The sequence below is a fragment of the Passer domesticus genome, chromosome 16, assembly GCF_036417665.1.
Source record: "Passer domesticus isolate bPasDom1 chromosome 16, bPasDom1.hap1, whole genome shotgun sequence".
Classification (NCBI taxonomy): Eukaryota; Metazoa; Chordata; class Aves; order Passeriformes; family Passeridae; genus Passer; species Passer domesticus.
The window spans coordinates 515,191-537,955 of NC_087489.1; the positions used below are offsets into that span (position 1 = coordinate 515,191).

Here is a 22,765-nt window from a genome sequence, read left to right on the forward strand (position 1 = left end):
GGAATTGAGGTTTCTCTTCAAAAGACTACTCACCGAGGGTTTGAATTTTGCTCATTGAGGCCTGATAGGCTTCAATCAGCAAAAATCAACATCTACAGGTTGGGAGTAGCAAGAAGATACAGAGAAGATAAACAGACATTAACAAATATGCCCTCATTATGTTGGAGTCATCTAATCTGGAAAAAGATTGATACGAGAACCCAAGAATGAGGACTAAATTAGCATTGAAGGTGAAGGGATCCAATAAGAGCTAGAGTACTGAGAATTGTATAATGCAGAACCCAATGAATGAGAATTTATTTGGGTTTTAAATGTATAAATATGTGAAAAGTCTAGCAAAGAACTGGTTGAGCTGGAATGATTTCTCCTGCACATCCTGTCTGGAATAAAATAATGCCTGATTGTCTCACACTTGAAAGATGGTATTCAGGAGTTTCTTTTATTCCTGCAGTTTTAGTGACAATTTTGCAATGCTTTCATGTTGTTATATTACTATAGATAATAATCAAATAATAATCAAAATGGCTACATACTTGCTTCCCTTTGCAGACAAATTGTTCAAAAATAAACCCTGTGTACATGTATTTATACACATTGAGCATTTCAGTATCATTTCACTGTAATCCACTCCAAGGGATCTTTTAAGGAGAATCTGGGTTACTCCCATCTCAAGAGAAGTTTGTAACACGAAGCACTTGTCACTCCAGAGGAAGTGGTGACGTGGCTCGGGGGGAGGTCTGTGCTGCCCACGGTGTGGCTGATCTGGCCTAAGTGGCCACGAGTCACAATTGCAAGGTACCCTGAACACGGGAGCAGATGGGAAGCCCCTCTCCCCTGTAGGATCCTAGGAACTTGGAACACCACTGGAGAAGATCTGCTGTGTCTTCACAGCTGCCCACGCTGGAGTGGCAGGGGTAGCTGCTGGGTCCTCCCCTGTCCTAGCACTTGTGGTCTTGCTGGGGTTTGTTCTGTCAGCATTCTTGCTCTGCTCTCCTCGGGCTGCCGGAGCGCTGCTACTCTTGGGAGCTGTTGGACCCACTCTGTGCTTCAGCTGTCTGTTAACATCTGCTTCGTGACCGTGGTGTTTAGAGGCTGCAGCATTCACCATAAGAGGCAGGGAAAAGGCCTGGCAGTGCTCTGGGAAGACATTTCCCAGCATGAGTGGCACGTGCCCAGGACAAGGAGATTTTCGGGACAGGGAAGTTGGAGGCCTCAGAGGCTGCTGGCAATGGAGAAGGATTTAAAAAGCCTTTACAGCCACATCCGTCCCATTTTATCTGGCTCCAGGTTACAAATGGCAGAGCAGCAGGCTTTTGACTGTGGTCTTTTGTGTAAATGTATCCAACAACCTGGGTGCAGATTGGTGATGGAGGGAGGAACCCAAGAGCCATGTTGGTTCATACAACATGGATCAATACCAAAAATAAACTATGCTAAACTTCTCTGAGTTACCTTGGGGCCCCAAGTGTGACAACAGCAGACCAGGCCTGGGACAAACCCCAGCCTGTTCTGTGCTGAGGCCACCTGGGCTGGAGGCTGGGGCTGAGCAGGGCTGTAAAGCTCTGGGTGGAGAAGGAAACAAGAAAACTATAGTAGGTTGCAAGATTGAGCTCATCAGATAGGAAAATGAGGAAGGGATTGGAGCACCTCCAAGCAGGACACCTGCAGCTTTTTGGGTTAGGGGCAGGTCTTGCTGCACTGGCCTCAGGGTGCAGAGAGGGATTGTGCCAAGCAGCAAAATTGCTTCTGCACCACTTCTAGCCACAGAGGAAGCTCCAGCTTTGCTGATAAGAGCCTGTTGAAAGCAGAGGCTCATAAGTGTGGCTGCTCTGAGGCCTTTCTACTGCTGTTCAGGCCCCTCAGCCCTGCAGTGTAGCTGGGATCAGTGCTGTACCTGAGTACTTGCATTCTGCTTCTTTGAATAATCTATTCCTGGCACAGACCCATTTCTTTCCCCATTGTTCCTAGAACAGCAGTTGTGCATGTTAAATTGCACATTTAAACCTATTGGGCTCATGAATTTGCCTGAAGAGAGTTGGCTGAGGACCAGCACCGCCCGTGGCTGCCTGCTCACTCCAGCTGGGGCCAAGGGCCATGGCAGGAGCAAATTCCCCAGGTTGTGGCAGTGAAATTTGCCCCGTGGGCAAGTCACAATAGGTCCACCTCAGCTGTGAACAAGGTGCCTTTTAATTGATAACAGATGGTTATTGCTGCATGTCCAGCAGGATCCTGTTATACGGAATTTACGATCTATGTGTGAACAGGTTTAAAAATCAGCTGCTATGGGCACAGTTGGGGGCTGGTTCCCCCTGGCTGCTGGTCCCAGCAAGCAAACTGGTAGTTATGGGGGTGAAAACACTCTGATTGTCCACAGCTGCTGCTCACAGGCCTGCACAGACACCCTTGCCCCTAAAACAGTTGTGCTTGAACTTGGGAAGTCCGATAGGCTTGGGCTGTTCCTCCACCTGGGCCAGGATTTGGTTTGTTGAACATTTCTATCCTCTCTCTGCTGCTTTGAGAGTACAGGTGGTCCACATTGGTCTTGGCTGTCTCAAGTTCCGGTCAAGGGGCCCCAGCACGAACAAGAGTCTGTGGCTGAAAGTAGGAGAAGGCTGAGATGGGGAATGGGTGTCCTCCACAGAGCTCTGGCCAAGTGGGGACCCTGTCCTCAGCTGTTCTTCACTATGTGAGAAATGATCCTCACTTTAAAAATTTTAAAAGGTTTATTAAGTCTTAACAAAAATTACAACAAAGGACTGAATGAGGAAAGATTTCAGTGCTGGGAGTCTCCGTAACTAGCAGCCATGTGCTCATCTACAAAATGGATACTCTGCCTTTTATACTCTTTAGTGCCTCCCAAAATTTTGGCAGTCAAGTCCATCTCTGACATCAATTGGTGGAGATTACTTTCCTGCATCTTGATTGGAGGCCAGGTCATGTTGTCATGTTGCACCTCCTGGTAAGGAGCCAGCCCTCCCAAATGCCCTCACTACCAAGGTTATTACAAGGTCAAGGGGAAAGAGGTCTCTGGGAGGACATATTACAGTAACATCATTATACATCCACATTATATCTATCTCTTAACTGTGAAAGCTAACTATTACATAACTTATCTACAACAACCACCTTTCCTGTGGGGTCTGGCTCAGGGGTGTCAGTCTCTGAGAGAATCAGGCAAAAGCTGATGGCTTCCCTCAGGCTCTGGCTGATGGGAGAGTCCTCTGGTGGGGATGTGGTCTCCGAGAACTGGAGGGAGCTGCTTGAGAGCAGAAAGGGCTCACAGTAGTAGTAGAAAGGCAGCCCACAGCCCCTCGAGGGTCAGGTGAGGGGAGGCCCAGCCCCTGTCCCAGCTTCCCTCACCTCTCAATCTTGTCTCAGTGAAGTGATGGCTTCCTGAGGACAGTGAGTGCTGTGGGAGCTGGGGCTGCCCCTGGCCCTTCCATGGGGCAGGGCTCACAGATGGGGCAGCAGAGCCCCTCGCTGAACTCTGGGCAGGGAGTCAACAGCTTCAACAGGGTACAGCCCTGCCCCCCAACTTGGGCGCACCCGGGCAGGGGGGATCAGCTGCCACCTTTTTCCCCTCCCTCCTTTCAGGGCACGGGACATCTCCCCACACACTGCTCAGGGTACTGGAGGGCTGCCAGGGCATTACCAGAGCAGGGGCCCACCAATTTGTGCAGGCTGGGGAAGGTGAGCCAGGACGACATGTAAAGGCATCCATTACCCAGCCGGTGAATGTGGCAGTGAGTCACTGAGGCCGAGGCAGAGCACTTGCCACAGTGCACCGACAGGCAACAGCAGCCTGGCAGGCACAGGGCAAAGGGCACTTGGCTGGGCTGTCCAGGCCCCTGTTCTGCTCAGCCCCGCTGCCTGATGCGCTCTTACACACTACAGGGATTCAACCATCCTACAGAAGCGGCAGGCATCACCTTTCTCCCCATGGGCCTTGTGGCTGCTGTACCAGCCCCATACCATGAGCACCTTCAGAACAATGTAGGTGATAGGGAATGGCTGGGACATTGGGTGGCATTGGTGCCACCAGCCATCTGCACAGTGGAACCTGGTGGAATCTCCTCACAGGGTGTGATGGAGCCCTGTTTGTTTTTGCAGGCTGTCTCTTGTAACCCAAAGCTGCGAGAACCTGATTGTGGTTTGCTCTTTTGAGGCCCCACGGCAGGGGCTCAGCACAGACTGGGGAGCAGCATCAGCCAGAAGCAGCCCTGTAGCCTGTGCTGCTGCAAACCTATTGTTTCCATCCTGGATGTTTCTGGTTGCATTTTGACAGAGGCCAGCTCTCCAATGCCCTTGGACAGCCTTCTGCCAGGGGCCACAGGGCCACCAACGACATTATTCTGGTGCAGAGTTGCCCAGTCCTCTCCCTGCCCTGGGGATGTTTGCTGTATGCAGCAAGAAACACTCAGACTGCCAAACCCCCAGGGGTGCAGGTCATGCCAAAAAAAACACCAAGAGCACATAGCATAACAATGAAACTCAGTTATAGCTTTATTCAATAACCGGTACAAAGTCCCCCTCAGGCGGAGCCTCCCGGTCCCATTCCCTACCTGAAATGGAGCAGAAAATGAGCATGACCCTGGGAGGAGTTGGCTCCCATTAGGTCAAGGCTGCTCAGCAGTGAGGAAAGGTTTTGCTTGTCAATTGAGACTTGCAGCAGCCTGACCACTCATCCCTTTTCTCCCATTAACACCAGACCCTGGCAGCAGGCATCTGCTGCCCACCCTCGATGACCCAGCCAGGTGTAAAAAGGTACCATAGTTGTGAATTCCATAAAGACAGTAACTGCTATCTGCACAGAGGTGTTCACTGCTCACCCTTTTGACATGATTCACAGGAATGTGTGATTTCTGGCTGCCACACTCACTGTGTTCCCTGCCCCCATGTAACTGCATCCTGTGCAGATGCTGCCTGGGGCAGTGGCAGTGGGATACAGAGATGGCAGTGCAGGAGATTCTGAGATCTCCACCTGGCAAGAGGCATTGCTTCCCATTTCACAACCTGCTCAATATTAAATATTCACCTGTGCCGGGGGAGAACAGCAACCATGTGTCGCTGCATCCAGCCCTTCTGCAGGGTCAGCAGAGGGTTGCAGAAGTGGTCTAGAGCCAGGGCTACTGGAGTTTAATCCCTTGTACTAGGTCAATAGTGCACCTTGTTAGTGTAGTTTATTGGTTAATTGCTTTGCTTTTTCAGGAGGCTCAGGTAAGAAATCACTCTGCTCCTTCTTAACACACATACACAGGTAAGACCAAACCAGTATTCCTGACCATTTGTTATTCTCAGCCTGCATGGCATGAAACAGCCCTGGGGACACAGAGATCTTCCAGTGGATTCTGTGTCCCAGGTACAGCTCCACACTGCATTGCCCACTCCAGTGCCTGGAGTGCCTCATCCTCGTGGTCTTACTTTCCCACGTCCCACCAATGACATACCAACTGCATCACACATGTCCTTTAGCAGAAGCACAACTAGGAAGCAATTCTAAACCTCACAAAGCCACAGAAATTATATTTAAATGAAGAGGGGAGACAATGGCTGTCATCTGGATTGATACACAGCACAGACAGGAGATGGCATCAGCATGTACAGTAATGGGACTTACAAAGACTGTGGAATGTCAACGAGTTTTAAAGAGACTCTGATGTCAAGGGGATACAGAAAAGATCAAAGTAATGTCAAGTACAGACTACCAAGGAGGTGGCTGCTCAGATGGGCATGCACAGGTTAGAGAGAACAGTTAATGCCATATTGGATGAAATGCTAAATTCTGAGTGGGTTCAGTGGGGTGAGTGGAGCTGTCTGAATCCAGAAGAGGGGCTCCTGCCTAACAGGATACTTCCATGGTTTGAGGTGCAGCCTGGAGGTCAATTCCTTCTGGGGTTCCAGCACTCCCTTCCCCGTGGGTGCTGGCATGAGACCGGCTGCGGCTGCTCTCGCCAGAGCCCACGCTGGAGGAGGAGTGGCTACGGGAACGCATCAACCGGGTCATGCTGGCTGCTGGCACTGCAAGACAGAACAAACATGGGACTCAGACAAGGAGGCAGCTCCTGGAGCCAAGACCACAGTCACTCAGGTATGTGTCCCGGGGTAAGCACAGAAAGAGCTGCACCCTTCGGAAGAAAACTCACTCTTCACTGCCAAAATTAAGTCTCTGCATGTCTAAAGCAAGATGTTTAATGCCTAATTTCAAAAGGTCCAAGGTGAGAAAATGCCAGCAGTGTAACTGATCCTCTGCAAGTGCAGCCATGGCCAGTGTCTGTGCAAACCAAGGCAGCTGTGGCATGGATGACCTTTTGAAAGTTAGTCTCATCACTCTAGAAAACCACAGAGCTGATGTCATGCAACAATCAACAAAATACAAATGAAAGGTGGAAACCCATAGCACGCACGGTACAATGATCAGCCCACCCACAGCAGGACATGCTGAGACAGCAAAGCACCCGGAGAACAATTCCACTCAGCACACAGACCAGGGCCGAGGTGGATGCACGGTTGGAGGTACCTGACTCAGTGCTTAGGTGGCTGAGCTGCACATAAGGGACTGGAAACAACATAAGACAAGGAAAGGGATGAATACAGGAAAGAGCCCATTAGTTGCGGTGTGTGACGAGTGGCTGCACTACTCCTGGGACCCCCAGCTACCTTTCCTTCTGTTCCCAGCTCGTACACTGCACTGAAAGCTCCCAGGATTTGTAAGAACAGCTGCTAATAAGCATCTCAAGGAGATGCCAAGCTCACCTAAAAACCCATCAGGGCCAGATCTCTTCAATGCCTTTAGCTGAAAATCACACTGTACCTGATGACAATAACTCCCCACTGCACAACCCACACCTGTTCAACAGAAATATGGTTTCCCCGGGGTACACTGTGTAACTCCAGCTATGGGACAGAAATTCATGTCTTTGGGATGACAGCATCAGACTCCTGATGCAATTCTCCTTCAAGGCTGGTACTTCCATCTGCAGTGTCAGCAGAAGTACATCGAGCTGCTTCAGCCCATGTATAGAAGGCAGTGAACAGCTGCTGGAGAACTGGTTTCTGTATTTCTAGCAGTGCCCAGCTGTTTTGCTTCTACCTTGTTCTCCCCAAGAGAACTGACCACATTCCACAGCCCCACAGTCTTGTCCATGAAAGCTGGGAAAACTATTCTGGGACCAGCTACTAATTACGGAAGGAGAAAATTGGCCTGTTCTTCTCCAGGGCTGCATGTCCTATTGACAAGAGAGCTGACCTCCAAAGTGCTGCTGAAATGCTGCTCCCCCTTGCTCTGACAACAGCACTTGCTGATTTTACTAAATCCAGGAACACAAGAGACGTGAACATTGAAACACTCTCAGTGAGGCTGAGGAACCCTCCTCGCCAGCATCTTCCTCTGCAGGATCAGGTTCCTTTGGCCAACACGACTGTCCTACATGTTTGTGTTACCTGCAGAGCCCTCAGGAAAAGGACAGGTTCTGCTAAGCCCTGACCATGATCTGGGAAAGCTGTGAGGCGACCACTTCAAGTGTCCCAGCTCTTATGGTGGCCATGCTGAGTGGTCAGCCAGTCACACAAACCAAACCTCTTCCCTAACTCCAGCTTTTGAAGGCTCATTATCCACAAAAGGGAACTCCTGACCCCAGTAGGCAAGAAAGAGCTGCTGTAGTGCACTGAGAAGCCCTTCTCCTGATGTTCCTGAATAGTAAAGCCCTTCTTGGAGATAAGCAAAAAGCCCTTCTCCTCCAATTCCTCAGGAACACCAAAGGCAGGGAGCTGAGCAGCTGATAGTCTGACACACTCAGGTGACGTCTTCTGCCTCCAGGCATGGTGAAGAAGCCATAGGGCAGGACATGCACTGGTGCAAAGCACAGCTCTCTCTGGGCTCCCTGGGTGCCTCAGAAGTCACCCAGGAACCTGTTCTGTCATTAGAGGATTTGTTGTGGAGTATTAATTTAACCCTGGTGAGTCTGAGAGAAACAGGAACATGTGAGAAGAAAGGGGGGAACTCTCATACCCAGACTAGTCATGGGGTTGCACTGCTACTTCTTTCCCCTTTGGAGAAGGTATGCACAGATTTGCTGTTCTTGGGAACACATTTTTTCTGGATTGGCACAAAGACAAACTTAAAAGGTTTTACCAACACATGTCAGGGAACAACACTAGCTTGCTAAGGCATGTCAGCACACTAGTTGATTTTCCAGCATGGATGGATCTCCTGGCAACCACAGTAGCTCAAGGGTAGGAACACAGGTGCCAGTGGGCTCAGATGGACCAGAAAGCTTGAGTTCCCTTCATGACAACCCTGCTCCAAACCACGAACTTCTGTTTGCCACTTACTGTAGCCCATTCCCTGCACAAAGTACTTGAAGGCTTCCGTCAGCTTGCCAGGCTGTGGAAACAGAGAGGGTGGCTTTAGTGCAAGCAGAACAAAGGGCTCTTTTGCCCTCAAATGCCATGGGAGAGCCAAGGTGTGTCTCACCTGAACCACCTGGGGCAAGCCACCGCAGTCGGCCATCTGCAGCAGGAAGAAAAGGCAGGTTGAGCTGTCCTTCCTGCCCAGGAGGACAACCCCAAACCAAGCCAGCACCACCCACCCACCAGAGCTGAGATCACCACACTGCAGCTTCCACCACCTCACCTCTACAACCAGAGCAAGGCCAAGGTGATACACCTTCAGGGACCTGCTGCTGAGGGAACCCTGCACCTTGGAGGCCACGTCACCAAGTGATCTCAGACCATGCTCCAGAAGCCCAGCCACCTCTCCCCCGGCCACTCTGCCCAAACCCATCACTTTGCACTTCCATACAGCTGCTGTCTGGCACATTGCAGGGCCACAGGTGAGGGTGGAAAGGACCAGTACAAAGATAGGAAAAAGGATGTTTTGCTGCAGAGAGCAGGGTGGAGGCAGGGCATCTCTGCTAACTCTCACGGGTCTTCTCTGCCAGTTGAAGGTGGCCATAAGGCAGGGATTGGGGGACTCCCTGACAAACTCTTCCCTCTCAAGCCCTGGCTCCATGGAGGAGAGAGCACAGCCCTGAATGACTGTCCAAAAACGTCTCAAATCCAAATGTATGGAAAGCAAAAACCTAAGTGGAGCTGAGCAAAAATAGTGTCTTTATGCTGGCCAGAATGATTCTGGAGTGGCACTTGCCTTCAGAAGGGTAGTTTTGGTTGGGTCAAGACGGGAATTGCATTCAACCTAGAAAAAAGGAGAGAGGGACATGGTGTCACACAGAAAACTCAAAGACTCAGATATAAAATGAGAACTAGCTGCACCAAAAGCAGTGGCTGTCTTCAGCAGTGGTAGCTTCTTTGGAGCCAGGAAGGACCAAGCAAGAAAGCAGAGATCATGTAAGAAGTGAACAATGAATAAACATCCAGGGAGGAATGGCAGGTGTTCCATCTAAGGGACCTTGTGATGACAGGTCATGAATTCAACTGAAATCATACCCCAGTTTTGGGATGCACTATAAAACCCTGGAGCACTTCTGTGCTCTGACAGCAAGACTGGGAGGGAAGGAGATTTCTGTGCAATGCAGCATAAGGGAGGTCACTCAGTACCCTGGCCAGACAAGAAGGCCACAACCACTTCCTCTCTGCAAGACTGCTGCAAAAAGGAAATAGGCAGGGGCTCTATAGGAAAAGCAACCTCAGCAGGGGAGGTTATTCTGGGCAGGGAACCTGGGCAGCCAGACAGGCACACTAATATGCAGAAGACCTTATCCTGTACTGTACTGTGGCCAGTAAGCAATGGGAATTTTCAAGGATAGTATCCTGGAAAAGTTAAAACTTGCAGACTTAATTTCAGACTTCCAGATCAAACAGACCAAGGCAACAGGCCATGGCCGGAAAATGTTCTCCATGCATGGCTCCTAGGTTCAAGTTACTGCTGCAGGAGACTCCTATACTCTTCCACAGTTTTAGCAGCTGCTTTTGTTCACAACCCCCTGGTCTCCTCATGATCCCTGCCTGACAGAGAGGAGCAACATCCACCACAACCACACTACCCTGTGCCATGCCCCGTTTATAGCTGAGCTGGGAGGGAAATGGGTTATAGGTGTCTGCAGAGCAGAGCAGAGCTCCCAAGGGCTGCCTTTCTGGTGATGCAGTACTCTAAGAGAGCTCCACCTGACTCCCCAGCACAAGAACTGGAGTCACACTCAGTTTTAATCCCCAGGTAGCCCCAGCAAAACAACAGCAATTCAAGACTTGAATCAAACTGCAGGTGGCAGCCTGGCGGAGCTCAGGGAAGCATGCACGATCCCAAACAGGGTCCTTTGCATCACTTGTTGAGCAGGATGCTCATTCAGATTCTGCCATCCTCACCTTGGAGTTGCCCTGAGGGCCATTCAGGGCCCCAGAGCTTCGGCTCTCCCATGAGTAGCTGGAGGACTGAAAAAGAGCTTGGGACAAAGAGCCACTGTCTGTAACTCATTCTGAGCAAGATGAAAGCACTGAAGGGCTGCTAAATGACTTGTGGGGCTAGTGTCACAAGAGGAAAGAGTTCATGGATACATACCACTGCTTCCACAGCAGGGGAGTTGTCACCAACAACAAGCAAGGCAGGGCACCTGGTCAAAAGCCAAAACAGAGGTGTTATTCCAAGTGCATCAAAGGGGTTTCTGAGAAGGTTGAGCTCTGTGAATCAACACCCTCATGAAAGGTTAACAAAAAAAGGCTCATCAAAATCCCTGCCTGCCATCACCTTGGCATTTTGTTGTACCAAATAATTCTCCAGGGCTTGCAGATGCACCCAGACTGTCCTCTCCATGCATGCCAACTGGCAAAGCACACATATGTGCCTCTGACCCTGCCTTCTGGAGAAATTCAATGTATTCTTAATGAGAGGACTTCCAGACACCTCTGCCCCATTGCAGCTGCCAGTCCTGTTACCACAGCCTGGGACTGTCTTGGACAGTCTTCCCAGTGCTTGTGCTTGGTGCAGTTCTTGCTGAGAAGCAACATCTTTTCTGTTGAAGAGACTGCAGAGTCAGCAACTGAGACAGACTGATTCAGACAACTTACTTGAGTGTTTTTGCAACCATTTCATTGACACCAACAACTGGTCTCTCAATTTCTAGATCTTTACGACTGAAAGACAAAACATAACAGTACTCCATTAAATCTGCAGAGGAAATTGATTATCATGGGGGCACACAAAATCCAACCATGAGTGCTGGCTCCAGCACCCAGGCAACTCCATGTATCATGCCCTGAGCAAGAGCCCCAGCAGTCATTCCCAGAAAACAGGATTCATCCTCTCATGGCATTGCTGTGTGCCCAGAGATGAGCTACTGAGGTGTGACAGGGCCTGGGGGCAGACACAAGGGCTAGGTTTGGCTCAGGATATCAGCTGAAAACTGGGCTTAGGACAAAGGTTCCCCTGATACAATACCCAGTAGGATAACACATATGGCAGCAAATCTACTGAGCAGGAAAGCTATGGGAGCTGTCTGCCAGGCAAAAAGGTATCCGATACCTGTTGTATGAGGTGAGGAACAGCTGAAGGTTGTCTTGGTTAATGTCCTGCGCAATATGAAGCCTGTATGTTTGGATCAAATCTAGATTTGCCTGCAGTTCCTCCTGTACAAAAGCAGAAGAATTGAAGAACAAGAAACATACTTTTCATAAGTAAAGAAGCAACAGTCATAAAAATGCCAAAGCATTAAAGTGTATTCATACACATCATTCCCTGTGAACAGTGACACAGAGGGCAGCAACTCCACACTGCATAAGGATCCCAGAGATATGAAGTGTTTATGTGATGTGCTTTGGTAATGTGACCACACTTTTACAACTGATAGTGCACAAGCTGCTGCCAGAGTACAAGCATCCTGAGATGGGATAAGTTAACTCCCAAGCCTCAGTAATGCACAGATACAAATCACTCTGCATTTGGTAGGTCTCCCACTTACTCAGTGGGAGTAAGTCTTCTCAGTGGGAGCTCAAGCCCCCACTGGGACCACAGGGCAGTGGGTGCTGAATGGTGTATGTGCTGTGCCTCAATACTGCAATGCACTTACATTTAATGTTTAAGAAGCAAAGTATGTAATAATACTAATAAACGTAATAAAGTAAAAAAATACTGAAGCTGTAAGACTGTGACCAGGGGAAAGTTCAATTCCAGCACCCAGTTGTAAGAAGAAACTACATTCTGAGAGAGCCAGAGAGAACAGGGAATGCAAGGAAGCACTACATACAATGAAGGGGCTTGACAGTGGGAAGAGAGCAGGATGTGCACAGGAGGAAGTGTGCTGGAGAAGGAAGCATTCCTTTCAGTGCTGATGTGTTATTGCAAGAAGACTCCAGGTCAGGGACTCATCTGCTGTGTGGCATATACAGTGTGCACAAGGCACTATCCCTGTCATTGCCCAGTAGGCCTGCTGGTTGAGAGACAGCTAATCCCAATCAGAAGGCATTGCTGTATTCAAAGCTTTCAGGAGGGGCTGGTTTGCCTCTGCTGAAACTGAAGGGTAAGATGAAGAGCAGAATGCAGCAGTTCAACATCTGAACAGATACAAGATCCCACTGCCAGCTCCCAGCTGGCCTCTGCTCTACCCACAGTCCAAAGGCTTCCATGCTGGCTACAGAGAACTGGCTGCCACTAGTTTCTGTAGACAGTGTCCTGGGCACCACAAAGGAGTTCTACCACCAGTGCACGGCCTGGAGACAGTGAGGGCAGGAGTGAGGATGTGTGTGCCCCCCAGCATGCCAACCCTAATGTCAGCTTGACACACAGAGAAAATGGTACTACCTGTGGCAACCTTTATCTGATGGACCAGAACTATTTGGGAGCAGACACATACAGAAGTTATAGCTCCATGCACAGTTGTACAGGCAACATTAACATCTGCTGGGTACTTACATGGCCAAAATGATGTGCCAAGACAATATCCACTATGTTGGTTGTCCAGCCTGAAAACTGAAGAGTGGCCATGAATGAGGAGGAGAGTAAGAGAAAAATGCAGTTTCATCACACATTGCAAAACACCTACTCAGAGTAAAGGAAACAATGAAGTAACTATTCATATTATATAAGAGGCAAATTCCTGAAGCTTGGGATGGACATGCAAAGCTTCAAAGAAACTGTGTATACACAACCCAGCTCTCCAAAAAAAACCTGAAACCTTAAATAACTTCAAGGCACCAGAATAAGAAAATATTTAAGAGATCCATTCAATATCAATCAAATGAAGCCTGCAAGCAGAGGAATCAGAGGAAAGCTGAGTGATCCAAGCAGTTTGTCTACATTTCTCATTCACATGATCACGCTCACCCATGCTCCTATGGCAGAGGCCATACTATACCCAGACTTAGAACGCAGCAGGGACAAGAAAGGAAATTGTACAGTTTTTGCCAGAAATGGAAAAAATCCTGTATTCTGTCCATTTTTTTTACTCTACACACTGTTCATTAGGTGCTGTGGAGAGCACATGTGTGGGAAAGCAAAATCTCACCTTGGATGCTGCCCAATCAATCCACCCCTTTGCACATGGATCAACATTAATAAGAACAAGTCCCTCCACCAGGTCAGGGTGGCTGAGCTGTGGGAAGAGAGCAGAGGCACACTCAGAAGGATTATTCAGTCAACACAGTGGTCAACAGCTGGTGCAGAAGCTGGAAAGCTTCTTGCAAAAGGTGCAAGACAAACTAGAGAGCTCCTCTGTGCCAGGAGGCAGTGGCTCCCAGCAAGACCAGACTTGACTCAGTTGTGGCACTGAGGTGCTCCACAGCACCTATAGACTCAGCAGTGCCTTCTGGTGACCTGTGTGCCCCTGTGATAGGGGCACAGCTGCAGGTCCTGCTCAGGCCCTGTGTGTTACAGGGAGCAGCAACCTTCTTTGCTCCAATCCAGCACCTCTGTGAGGAACCTCGACAAGCTACTATGCCAGAGAGCACCTCATTCTCCTCAAGGAAGAAGCAGTTTTCCCAGTGGAAATGGGGCAAATGGCAGGGGAGTTAGTGCTGAGGCCCCCAAGCACCTGCAGTATGGAAAGCTTGAGCTACAGGAGCACCCTCTCCCCAGACAGCACCCCTGCTGCCCCCGCCTGCAGACACCCCTTCCTCTGCTCCATCCAGCAACCCAAAACCCTCCAGTGTACCTCGGGCTGGACCTGGGCAGCACAGGTACAAAGCACTTAAGAGAGCTGCTTGCAAATACAAACTCAGAAATCAGAGGCAACCAACCTCTGCTGAGCTCTGGCTCGCTCCAAGGCAGCTCTCCTGCTCTACTGCACTGATGTGAAAGAGAAGGAAACATCTCTGTCCTCAGCAGGAAACTGCCCGCAGCCCAGGGAGTGTGGCAAGGGCACACTTGTGGCACTTCGCTGAGGACTAAGGCTGTTTTGCACAAACTCCTCTTTAGCAAGGCTGAAAACTATCCAAGACACAGAAGGCAAGGAACTGTGAAACACCAATGTCTCACACTGCCCCAGCTCAGTGCTGACTGTAGGGAGTGGGACAGAGAACTTTGTGTAAGGAGGGGCAGCTGCCCAGCACAGTGGCTTGAAGAAATGATGGTGGCCTGAACAACTGGCAACTCTCTGCATACAACAACCTGAAGCAAATTTTACTGAAAGTGTCAGATTTTCTGGGATTTTTTAACACTAACTCTGAAAGACTCAAGCAAATTCCTGATAAATTCCTGTATTGTCCTAAATTATACCCACTGATTTCACATTAACACTACACCAGAGAGAAATGTATAAGCAGGTACTGAAACAGAAGCAACTCTCTTGTGTAAGGGTGGAGTAAAATCTGCTTCCTTCCAGTGACAAAGCACATTCCACATCAACACCAGTTTGGAGTACATCCATTCTTTGCTGCTACAAACAGTGGACACAGCACACAGTGGTGCAGTCGGTCTCTGTGAAGATTCAAGACTGACTATTCCTAGTACCCAGGATGGGCTCAGCTGACTCAAAGACATCACATTACAATGTTTCCATGCCTGGCACAACTTCAGAGTAACCCCAAATACTCCAACATAACCATTTAGATGGAGGTAGCCCTCCCATGGCACCCTGCATCCCTGCTGTAATTACTGAACATTACTTTTCCCATGCCCCACACAGTCTGATCAACACTCCACATGAGCCACAAGCAGTGAAGAGATACTTACTGCACACCTGCTGAGGACATAAGCACCAGCTCCTAGGCCAATCCCAATGAAGCTTTTCAGGCTGAAATAGAGGCATTTCATAGTCAGCACAACTAACTTAGCTCAGCTGAAGCATCCCTAGAGGCAAAGCCTTTCCCCCTTCCACAGCATCCAGCTGTGCACTTATGGTTTGTTTTTAAAACAAGGCGGTAATGATGCAGCAGCCATAAATTGCTTCATGTATCAGACGGTGTCCCCAGCACAAAAGTAGACAGGGTCCTACTTGTTAGCAGATACTTGTGCCTCTGGGGACACCTCAGCGAGCATATCAGTCATGGCAAGCAGAGACTGAAGTAGGTGCTGGAATAGCTGTATCCAGCTGGCTCACGCCATTTCCTTTCAGAGACTTACTTTAGGTGTGTCAGAACAGCAGGTAACATTTCAGCCAGTTCATCCATACTGGGATACTGGTACCTGAAAAGAAAGGGAGCACCTCCAAATACAGCCTTTCAGAGGTTACCTTCCAGTTCCACTCAAGGTAGGAGGGACAAAGAACATGTGGTAGACATGTGCACAGGTTATTAATGTGCAATGATACTGTGTGTTTCAGCTGACTGTGTGGATCCCATCCCTCAGAGCAAGACTAACACAGAGCTATGGTCTTTTGGGCAGTCAGACTTCAGTGGCAAGATGGACAGATGAAATGCCAGCTCAGCTGCAGTGTGCTGGGTTCATATTCAAGTCAGAAAGGTGGTATCAGACTCAGCCCTAGTGAGGGCTTTACCCATGCCTTAGTAATTGGAGAGTTCCCTGAATGACCCTTGGAAAGCTTCCTTATCTTGCCATTTCCTCTGCTGCTGGCAGCTGCTTTACACTACACTCAGCCTGGCAGTCCCAGCTGGCTTAAACTGGGTGCTACCTCAGTCCAGACTGAACAACATGGGTCACTGCAGAGCTCTTACCCAGATGGGAATGGGGGGGCTCCTTCCTGTTGGCCTGGTGCGTCCACATGGCACACAGCAAAATGATGGGTGATCTCTTGCATGTCTTCAAAGTTAAAGAATGCATTAAAACAGGATTTGTCTGAAACAACAACAACAAGAAATTAGACACTTCTTTAAGTTTTATTGCAAGCCACCCTCCAAACACCACGGCACACACCTGCAGGAGCTCAAGCCCCCACTTGACCACAGGGCAGTGGGTGCTGGATGGTGTACGTGCTGTGCCTCAGAACTGCAATGCAGCACTGAGTCAGCAATGGAACTGCCATGACTGGAGGGCAGGCAGACAAACAACAGTCAGCCTGCAATGCCCCAGAAAGCAGGGTCTCGCAGCACCTGGCTACTTAAAGCACTCACAGAGAAGTACCTGTGTGAATGTAACAGTACATTTTGGGTGGGAAGACGTCAAAAGAGCAACTGCACCCACCAGAATATTACACTACTGCTGCAGCCATGTAGAAGGGACTTGTTCACTTGCCCAGCACCCACGGAATGGATGCCCTATCACACAGTGCAGCAAGTCAGCTAGAGCACTATGGTGTGTTGGGTGGACCTATTTTCATCTTTCCATCTTGGCCCTACCTTTCAAGGGCTGTTGGATTGGACAGGTGCACACCATGTGCTCTCTCCCCTGCAGACCTTTATCTTTTCACCTTGGAATGACCTCATCTCAGCTCCATACCAGGCCTGCTACTCCCCATGCTCAAAAGCAAATACCACGAATAATCACTTTTTCAGGGTCCTGGCAATGCAAGGGCTTACGGTTGAGGCCAATGTCATGGTATGTGAGGATGACAGGTCTGTTCCCCTTGGGTGTGCCCCGCATGGTGACATGAACCACTCCGAAAGCTGTCTCAATGTCATGTTCCTGCAGAGAGAGAAGAAGGAGCCCCGGTGTTACATGTGCTGCCTTCACAGGGAACCCCAACTGAGGGCCAGCAGCAAGGGCCTCATTCCCACTTCAGCACTGCTCTCCTACCCACAGTACAGCTCTTGAAATCACAGAATGGCTTGGGTTGGAAGGGACCTTAAACACCAGCTCATTCCACACCCTGGCCACATGTAGGGATACTTTCCACAGTATCAGGTTGCTCCTAGACCCATCCAACCTGGCCAATCCACAACCTGGTCAAACCTCTGTATCCAGTCTCTGTGTCCAACCACTGCCCAAAGCCGCTTGCTTTTGTACAGATGTGCAAATGGTCTGGGGCTGCATCTTCTCATGATCAAGATCTCTGGGATAACTATGGACTTTGGAAAACCTGTAGAGATGTCAGGAAGCTAGGTACACAATATCACCTGTAGATCCCTTCTCTCGTCTTACAGAAACCAATGGAGAGACATGCTCTTAGAGTAACTATAAAAAGCACCAATTATTTTATTGATATTAAGAAAGTATCTTAGGAAAATGCCACATGGTTCAGTTTGAAGATGGGACATTACAACCTCAGAAATATGTTTTACTAATTTACATAAAGTATATGATTTAATTTATTTTTTTAACAGTAATTTTGAACAACCTGAAAGTCATTAAATCAAATACAGGACTGGTGAGAGTACCTGCCTTGCAGCATATCAGAAATCCACCTCACCCACTTTCTGGGCACTCCTGAGAGATGGTTGTGGGGCAGACTGATTTAGTTCTTGCAGTACAAGACCCTCCTTCACCCAGCTGTGCTTCTTTTCAAGAACTCCAAAGCCCCTCTCTTCCCTTGCTTCAGGAGTGTGGCAACAGGAACACTGGCCCAGCCAAATCACATGAGGTTGCTGAAACTATTTCAAGGCTTGTGTTTGAAGGGTAAAAAGACACCCCTGTCTGTCCTTGTCCTCAGAATGGGGCTGGGTTTTGCCTGCATGCAGTTGTTGCATTGTGCATGTACAGAAGCTGGAGTACTTATCTACAAAGCAGCAGAGACCCATCTGCAGATGACATTACCTTATCTGAGGTTCACCTGCCTCCCTTTTCCTTAGGAGGAGATAGGGGGGAGGAAAGGACTCGCCTGTGTGTGCAAAGCGAGCATGTGTCCACAATTCCTGTCCTCACAGCAAGGCTGCACAGAGCGGCTCATGGTGCAGTCCCTGCTTCCTCAGCCTCCAGCAAACCTCCAGGGTCTGCCCCTTGCCCATGTCTCAGCTCTCAGGGGTGCTCTGCTGAGCTGGACAAAGCTCTCTCCTGTACCTCTGACAGATGTGCTGTACAGCCACAGCGCTGGACTCCAGTTTAGTGCTCTCCAAGCCTGCAGGTCCTTTAAATAACGAGTCCTTCAAATAAAGTGGCCACTTTTGGAGAAGGCAACTGGCAGTGCAGGTGGCTGGAAGGGTGAAACGCAGTGAACTCAATGGAGAGTGCAGCAAGTGCCCAAGTGGCCGGAGCCTGCGACCCTCACCTGCACTTCCCTATGCCCCTGAGGGCTGGACTAAGGACTACCACTAAGGACAGGTCTCTCTGCCAGCTCTGGCACTTGCTGGGCTCTTCCATAAACAACTATCCAGTTACCATTTTTTTTTAAATTAATCTTGCTTTGTTAGACTATGGCCAGGTCAGTGAGTTAAGAAGCTCATAAAGAGGTCTGGCAAATGCTGGTTCTGTTTCAGAGCCCAAGGGGAGTGCATGGGGTGGCAGAAGGAATAGCCTTGCCCTGAGCACAAGATCAATTAAACTGGCTCATGGCTCATGAAGGGGGGACACCTGCAGGGGATAAGAGAGGGTCTATAGGTAGCAGCAAAAGGTCAACTATCAAATAGAAGCACAAACACTAGACTAAGAAAATAATGAGAAAAGCACAGAAAGCAACAAAAGAGCTGATGATATTGAAATATGTCTGCAACACAGTCTTTTCTGTAATTACATTTGAACTTACTGCTACGGTCACACATGCCTTTACTAGGTAAGCTACAGGACAAGGTGTTAGAAATAGAAACCTCCTTCCCTTCAGAGCCTCTATCCAAGTATCAGACTGTGTTTCACACTGCAGCACCGCTCATTTCTGTTTTCCAAACTGAGCTTGCATCTCAGCTCTCAAGTGGGGAAGGAAAAGTTTCCTTGAGCTAATAATCAATTTTTTGTCTCCTGCTTACTTTGACTTTGCAGACTGTGTAAGCTGCAATCTGGGGGAAAGGGGACTACCCTGCTACTCCTTCAGTCACATTAGTGACTCACATACAAAGAATGTACACTTGTTAGAGGTTAGGATTTTTTTTTTCCTTTCTCTCAGGGAATTTTCTCCCATATGTTGCCTAAGAGATGATAATAACCAGAACTTAAGAGAGACAAAAGAAGTGACCAAGGTGGGGGAACGGGGTGCAGCTGGCTGCAGCCACTTAGCTGGGGCCTGCAGAATTTTCTCTTACATTTTATTTGTCACCCTGGGTGTGCCCGCCTCTGCCGTTCCAGCTGCTTCCAAGGTTCCTGCTGCAGTGCGTTTCAGCACCCGGAGGTGCAGCGGGACCGGCTGTCCCTGAGGCTCCAGAGGAAGCCCCTTCTCCATCGCTGCCCCAGCGCGCCGCCATTGCCGTGCGCAGAGGGGCGGCCGAGCTGCGCCACAGCGCCCCCTGCAGCCGCGGGGGAATCATGGCCCCGCCCCGCCCGGCCGGGAGCCAGCAGCGCCCCTGCTGGCTGCGCGCGGAACTGCAGCGCAGGGAAGGGGCTGGGCCGGGAGAAGGCCGCCCTGGGCTCTGCGTCTGCCCTCGGTGCTGCCGGGCTGCTGCTTGTTTGCCTTCTTACACACACATGCTAGTAAGGAACTGCTGCTCCTTTTCTCATGTCTCTGCCTGAAAGCCCTGTAATTTCAAAGTGCTAATAATTCGGAGGGAAGGGGGTCATATTCTCCATTCCAAGGGAGGTTCCTGCCTTCCTTGCCAGACACCTGTCCTTCAAACCTGAACAACACTGGCAGCAGCATAAGGAATTCCATCTTTAACAAATCTCAGCAAACAGTATTTGAAAAATATAAGACGCTAAATCTGCAAACTTCTCATTCTGCCCTGTACAGCATCAATGCCTCAGACACTGGGAGCTCTTAAGGCTACTTCTTATTTCTATTGTTAGTTCCCTGGCAAAGTGGAGATTCTCCTCCTGGGAAGCAGCTACTCTTCTTTGCTCTGAATAAAGCATCTTACTTTTTACAGCTTTTTTCGAAAGCTTTCTCCTTTCTACAAAGGGAGCAGCAGACAGTACAACTAGATAAAGGCTTCTACCTTTACTTTTTTAACTGCACATTGGCTATCATGCTGATCTCTTTTTCTACATTATCTGTAGAAATAAGACTGAGTTTTACCCCCAGTTTCCCTACCAGTGATTCATTGTCAGTTTTTCCAGTGAACTTTATTTTCTCTGAAACTTTCCCTAGAGTTTTAGGGCAATCTCTCATTGCAAAGGACAAAATAAACTTCAGATGCCACACAATTAGTGCACACGTGATTCCCCATCACCTGTTTGTCTTCACAACAGCTCTCCTATGTATCAAAGCCAAAGGACAGCATGAGATGGAAGCTTAAATCAAAGCTTAGGTATTATGGTTGAGATGACAACAGTCTCTACACTTATACAAAGGCTACCTTGAACTTTCCCCCAAAGTTATTATTAAGTTACATTATTACTGGCTTATTACTCTCTCAAACGTGGAGCAGATTAACCCACTTACAGTGGGTACCAGAGCACTCAGTGAGAGAACAGGAATTTTGCAGGCTGCACCCTCTCCCCTTGACAAACACACTTTCTTCATGTGCAGACACTCTTCACAGCTGCCTACTGAGATGTCCTGCCTGTGTCACACTGCATCAATGCTTCCATAACGGTGCCCAGTTCCAAAACACAATTCTTGCACGTTCACTGCTGGTATTTGCCCTCTGCTTGTGTAGAAGTGTTGTGCTGGAAAGTAACAGACACTTCCAGACTCTGGCACATTTGGTTTCTTTCTGCTCTCTGCTCAGGTCAGCTATGACACACTGTATCAGTGTCATTTGAAAAGAGATTCAAGGTTTTTTACTTTGCACGTGTCTAATTCCAGCTAATGTCTGAATGCTTATCTGGTCTAGTGCAGGGAAGCAGTGATATGAGAAGGCAGGTGGAAAACATGTGGCCAGGAGACAGCCAGGCTTTTGCAAACCTGCAGTCTTTAAAATAAGGGAGATGAATGCAGAGAAGCTCATGATCCACAGGTTGTGTTTTGAAGAGCTGGATAAAATTCCATTTTCACTTAGGGACTGAAAACTTTATCAGAAGATTTTCTTCAGAAAAAAAAAATATTTTTATCTTTTGCCTTTATTTGTATAGCAGGTAAAAATAAACAGCAGCTGCAGCCCACCTGCTGCAAATAGGAGGTAGGTAGCAGAGGCAGCGTGGCTCCCAGAGCCGGCTCTCAGCAGCTGCAGGCACTGCCCCTGCCACACTTGCTGCTGACACACAGAGTTGAGGCTGGGCAGGAGGTTGCCATTGATCCACCCAGCACACCTGGGATTCACAGCTTCAAACACCAGCAGTGCCTGGAGGCAGGAAGGAGAAGAGCAATGATGGAGGAAGAACAGAAGGCATGGAGACCAGCTGCAGCTGTAGCCTGCTGGGAGGACTTCAGGAGCCTGCGCTTGTGGAAAAGGACAAAGTGATACAACTTCTCAAACAGTTGTATGTTGTAACAGTTTCCCATGACTTTCCCAACTTCCAACAATCTGTAGGTCCAATAAGACTTCCTTAACTGGAGGTGCGGTCTTCAACTTTTGGAGGATGGGGCTACAACTGCCAAATACTTGTGCCTCTCCCCCTGTGACCAGAGCAACTGAACCTTATTAACGTGTGGGGTAAAGAACTACGTAATTCCCCATCTCATATCTGCTGATTTTGCATGATATCTCCTGGCCTTTGGTTTGGAAGCTGGGGAGCAACTGACCACATTTCCATACTCCCCAGAAGCAATACCCTAACAGCTTGTGACCCTCACATGCTCCTTTCTGGGCTGATGTGCTTGAGACTATCCAGCCAGCCCTGGTACAGCAGATGACCCTGACCACACGGGTCCTCCAAAACTGCCCCAGGGAGCTCCGTCTTTGCTGAGCCAAGAGGCCTGGCAGGATGCCAAACACATGCAGGCACCTGTGGTGGATGCAGGAAGTAGCACAATGGAGTTGCTTTGTTGTCTGTTCCTGATGAACAAAGATTGATTTGTTTTACTGAAAGCCACAAGCCCTGTGCTGACATTGTCACTCATCCCCTGCAATGTTAAGGCTTTATGCCTCTGGGTTATCATCAGCCCTGAGCCCATATGCTTTCATTTTCCACTCTAGGAAGGTTTGACTCAATGTGTAGCACACTTTGTTTACCCAAAGGCAGATAAGTTTTGTCACTGCACCTTCCATCACTTTTTCCATACCTCCAAAGAGTATATTTAAGCAGCACAGGTCCCAGTACAGATCTCCAGAGTGCTCAAGTGATCTCAACTTGTGAAGACAAATGCTGGGTTTTTTAGTAAGTATTTCATCCATCAGTGGATTTCTCTTCTGACTGTATGGTCTCCTAAGTCCCTTAAGAGATATGTCTTAAGACTCCTTTTGGTCCTGTCTCTTGGAAATCCAAGTAGGCTGCACTGACTGAATTATCTTTACTTATATCACTACTGATCTGTATGAAGAATTCCAACAGCTCTGCAGAGCAGGACTTCTTCCATGTAAAAACTTA

At 48.9% G+C, this 22,765-nt stretch overlaps 2 protein-coding genes across 6 annotated transcripts in view; both read right to left on the reverse strand.

The window, feature by feature from the left end:
* Positions 1-420: 420 nt before the first annotated feature.
* Positions 421-4,020, reverse strand: SLA2 (Src like adaptor 2). The gene is made up of 3 exons (XM_064391919.1): positions 3,930-4,020; positions 3,593-3,853; positions 421-3,317 (listed from the first exon to the last, which is right to left on the reverse strand). Exons 1-3 carry the CDS (start codon positions 4,018-4,020, stop codon positions 3,094-3,096), a joined length of 576 nt encoding a protein of 191 aa, XP_064247989.1. The 3' UTR covers positions 421-3,093.
* A 459-nt stretch (positions 4,021-4,479) lies between these two features.
* The window catches only part of NDRG3 (NDRG family member 3), a 61,218-nt gene continuing 42,932 nt past the window's right edge, over positions 4,480-22,765 (reverse strand). For 3 of the 5 annotated variants that reach the window (XM_064391137.1, XM_064391139.1, XM_064391140.1), the window contains 13 exons: positions 16,858-16,963; positions 16,057-16,177; positions 15,506-15,568; positions 15,116-15,176; positions 13,452-13,538; positions 12,860-12,916; positions 11,474-11,577; positions 11,020-11,085; positions 10,514-10,565; positions 9,146-9,193; positions 8,332-8,509; positions 6,518-6,556; positions 4,480-6,018 (listed from right to left, as the gene is read on the reverse strand). In XM_064391137.1, coding sequence (XP_064247207.1) covers positions 5,840-6,018; positions 6,518-6,556; positions 8,332-8,509; positions 9,146-9,193; positions 10,514-10,565; positions 11,020-11,085; positions 11,474-11,577; positions 12,860-12,916; positions 13,452-13,538; positions 15,116-15,176; positions 15,506-15,568; positions 16,057-16,177; positions 16,858-16,963 — 1,161 coding nt within the window. In that variant the 3' untranslated portion in view covers positions 4,480-5,839. The remainder of the gene's footprint in view (positions 6,019-6,517; positions 6,557-8,331; positions 8,510-9,145; positions 9,194-10,513; positions 10,566-11,019; positions 11,086-11,473; positions 11,578-12,859; positions 12,917-13,451; positions 13,539-15,115; positions 15,177-15,505; positions 15,569-16,056; positions 16,178-16,857; positions 16,964-22,765) is intronic. The other 2 variants (XM_064391141.1, XM_064391142.1) reach the window with 2 other exon arrangements.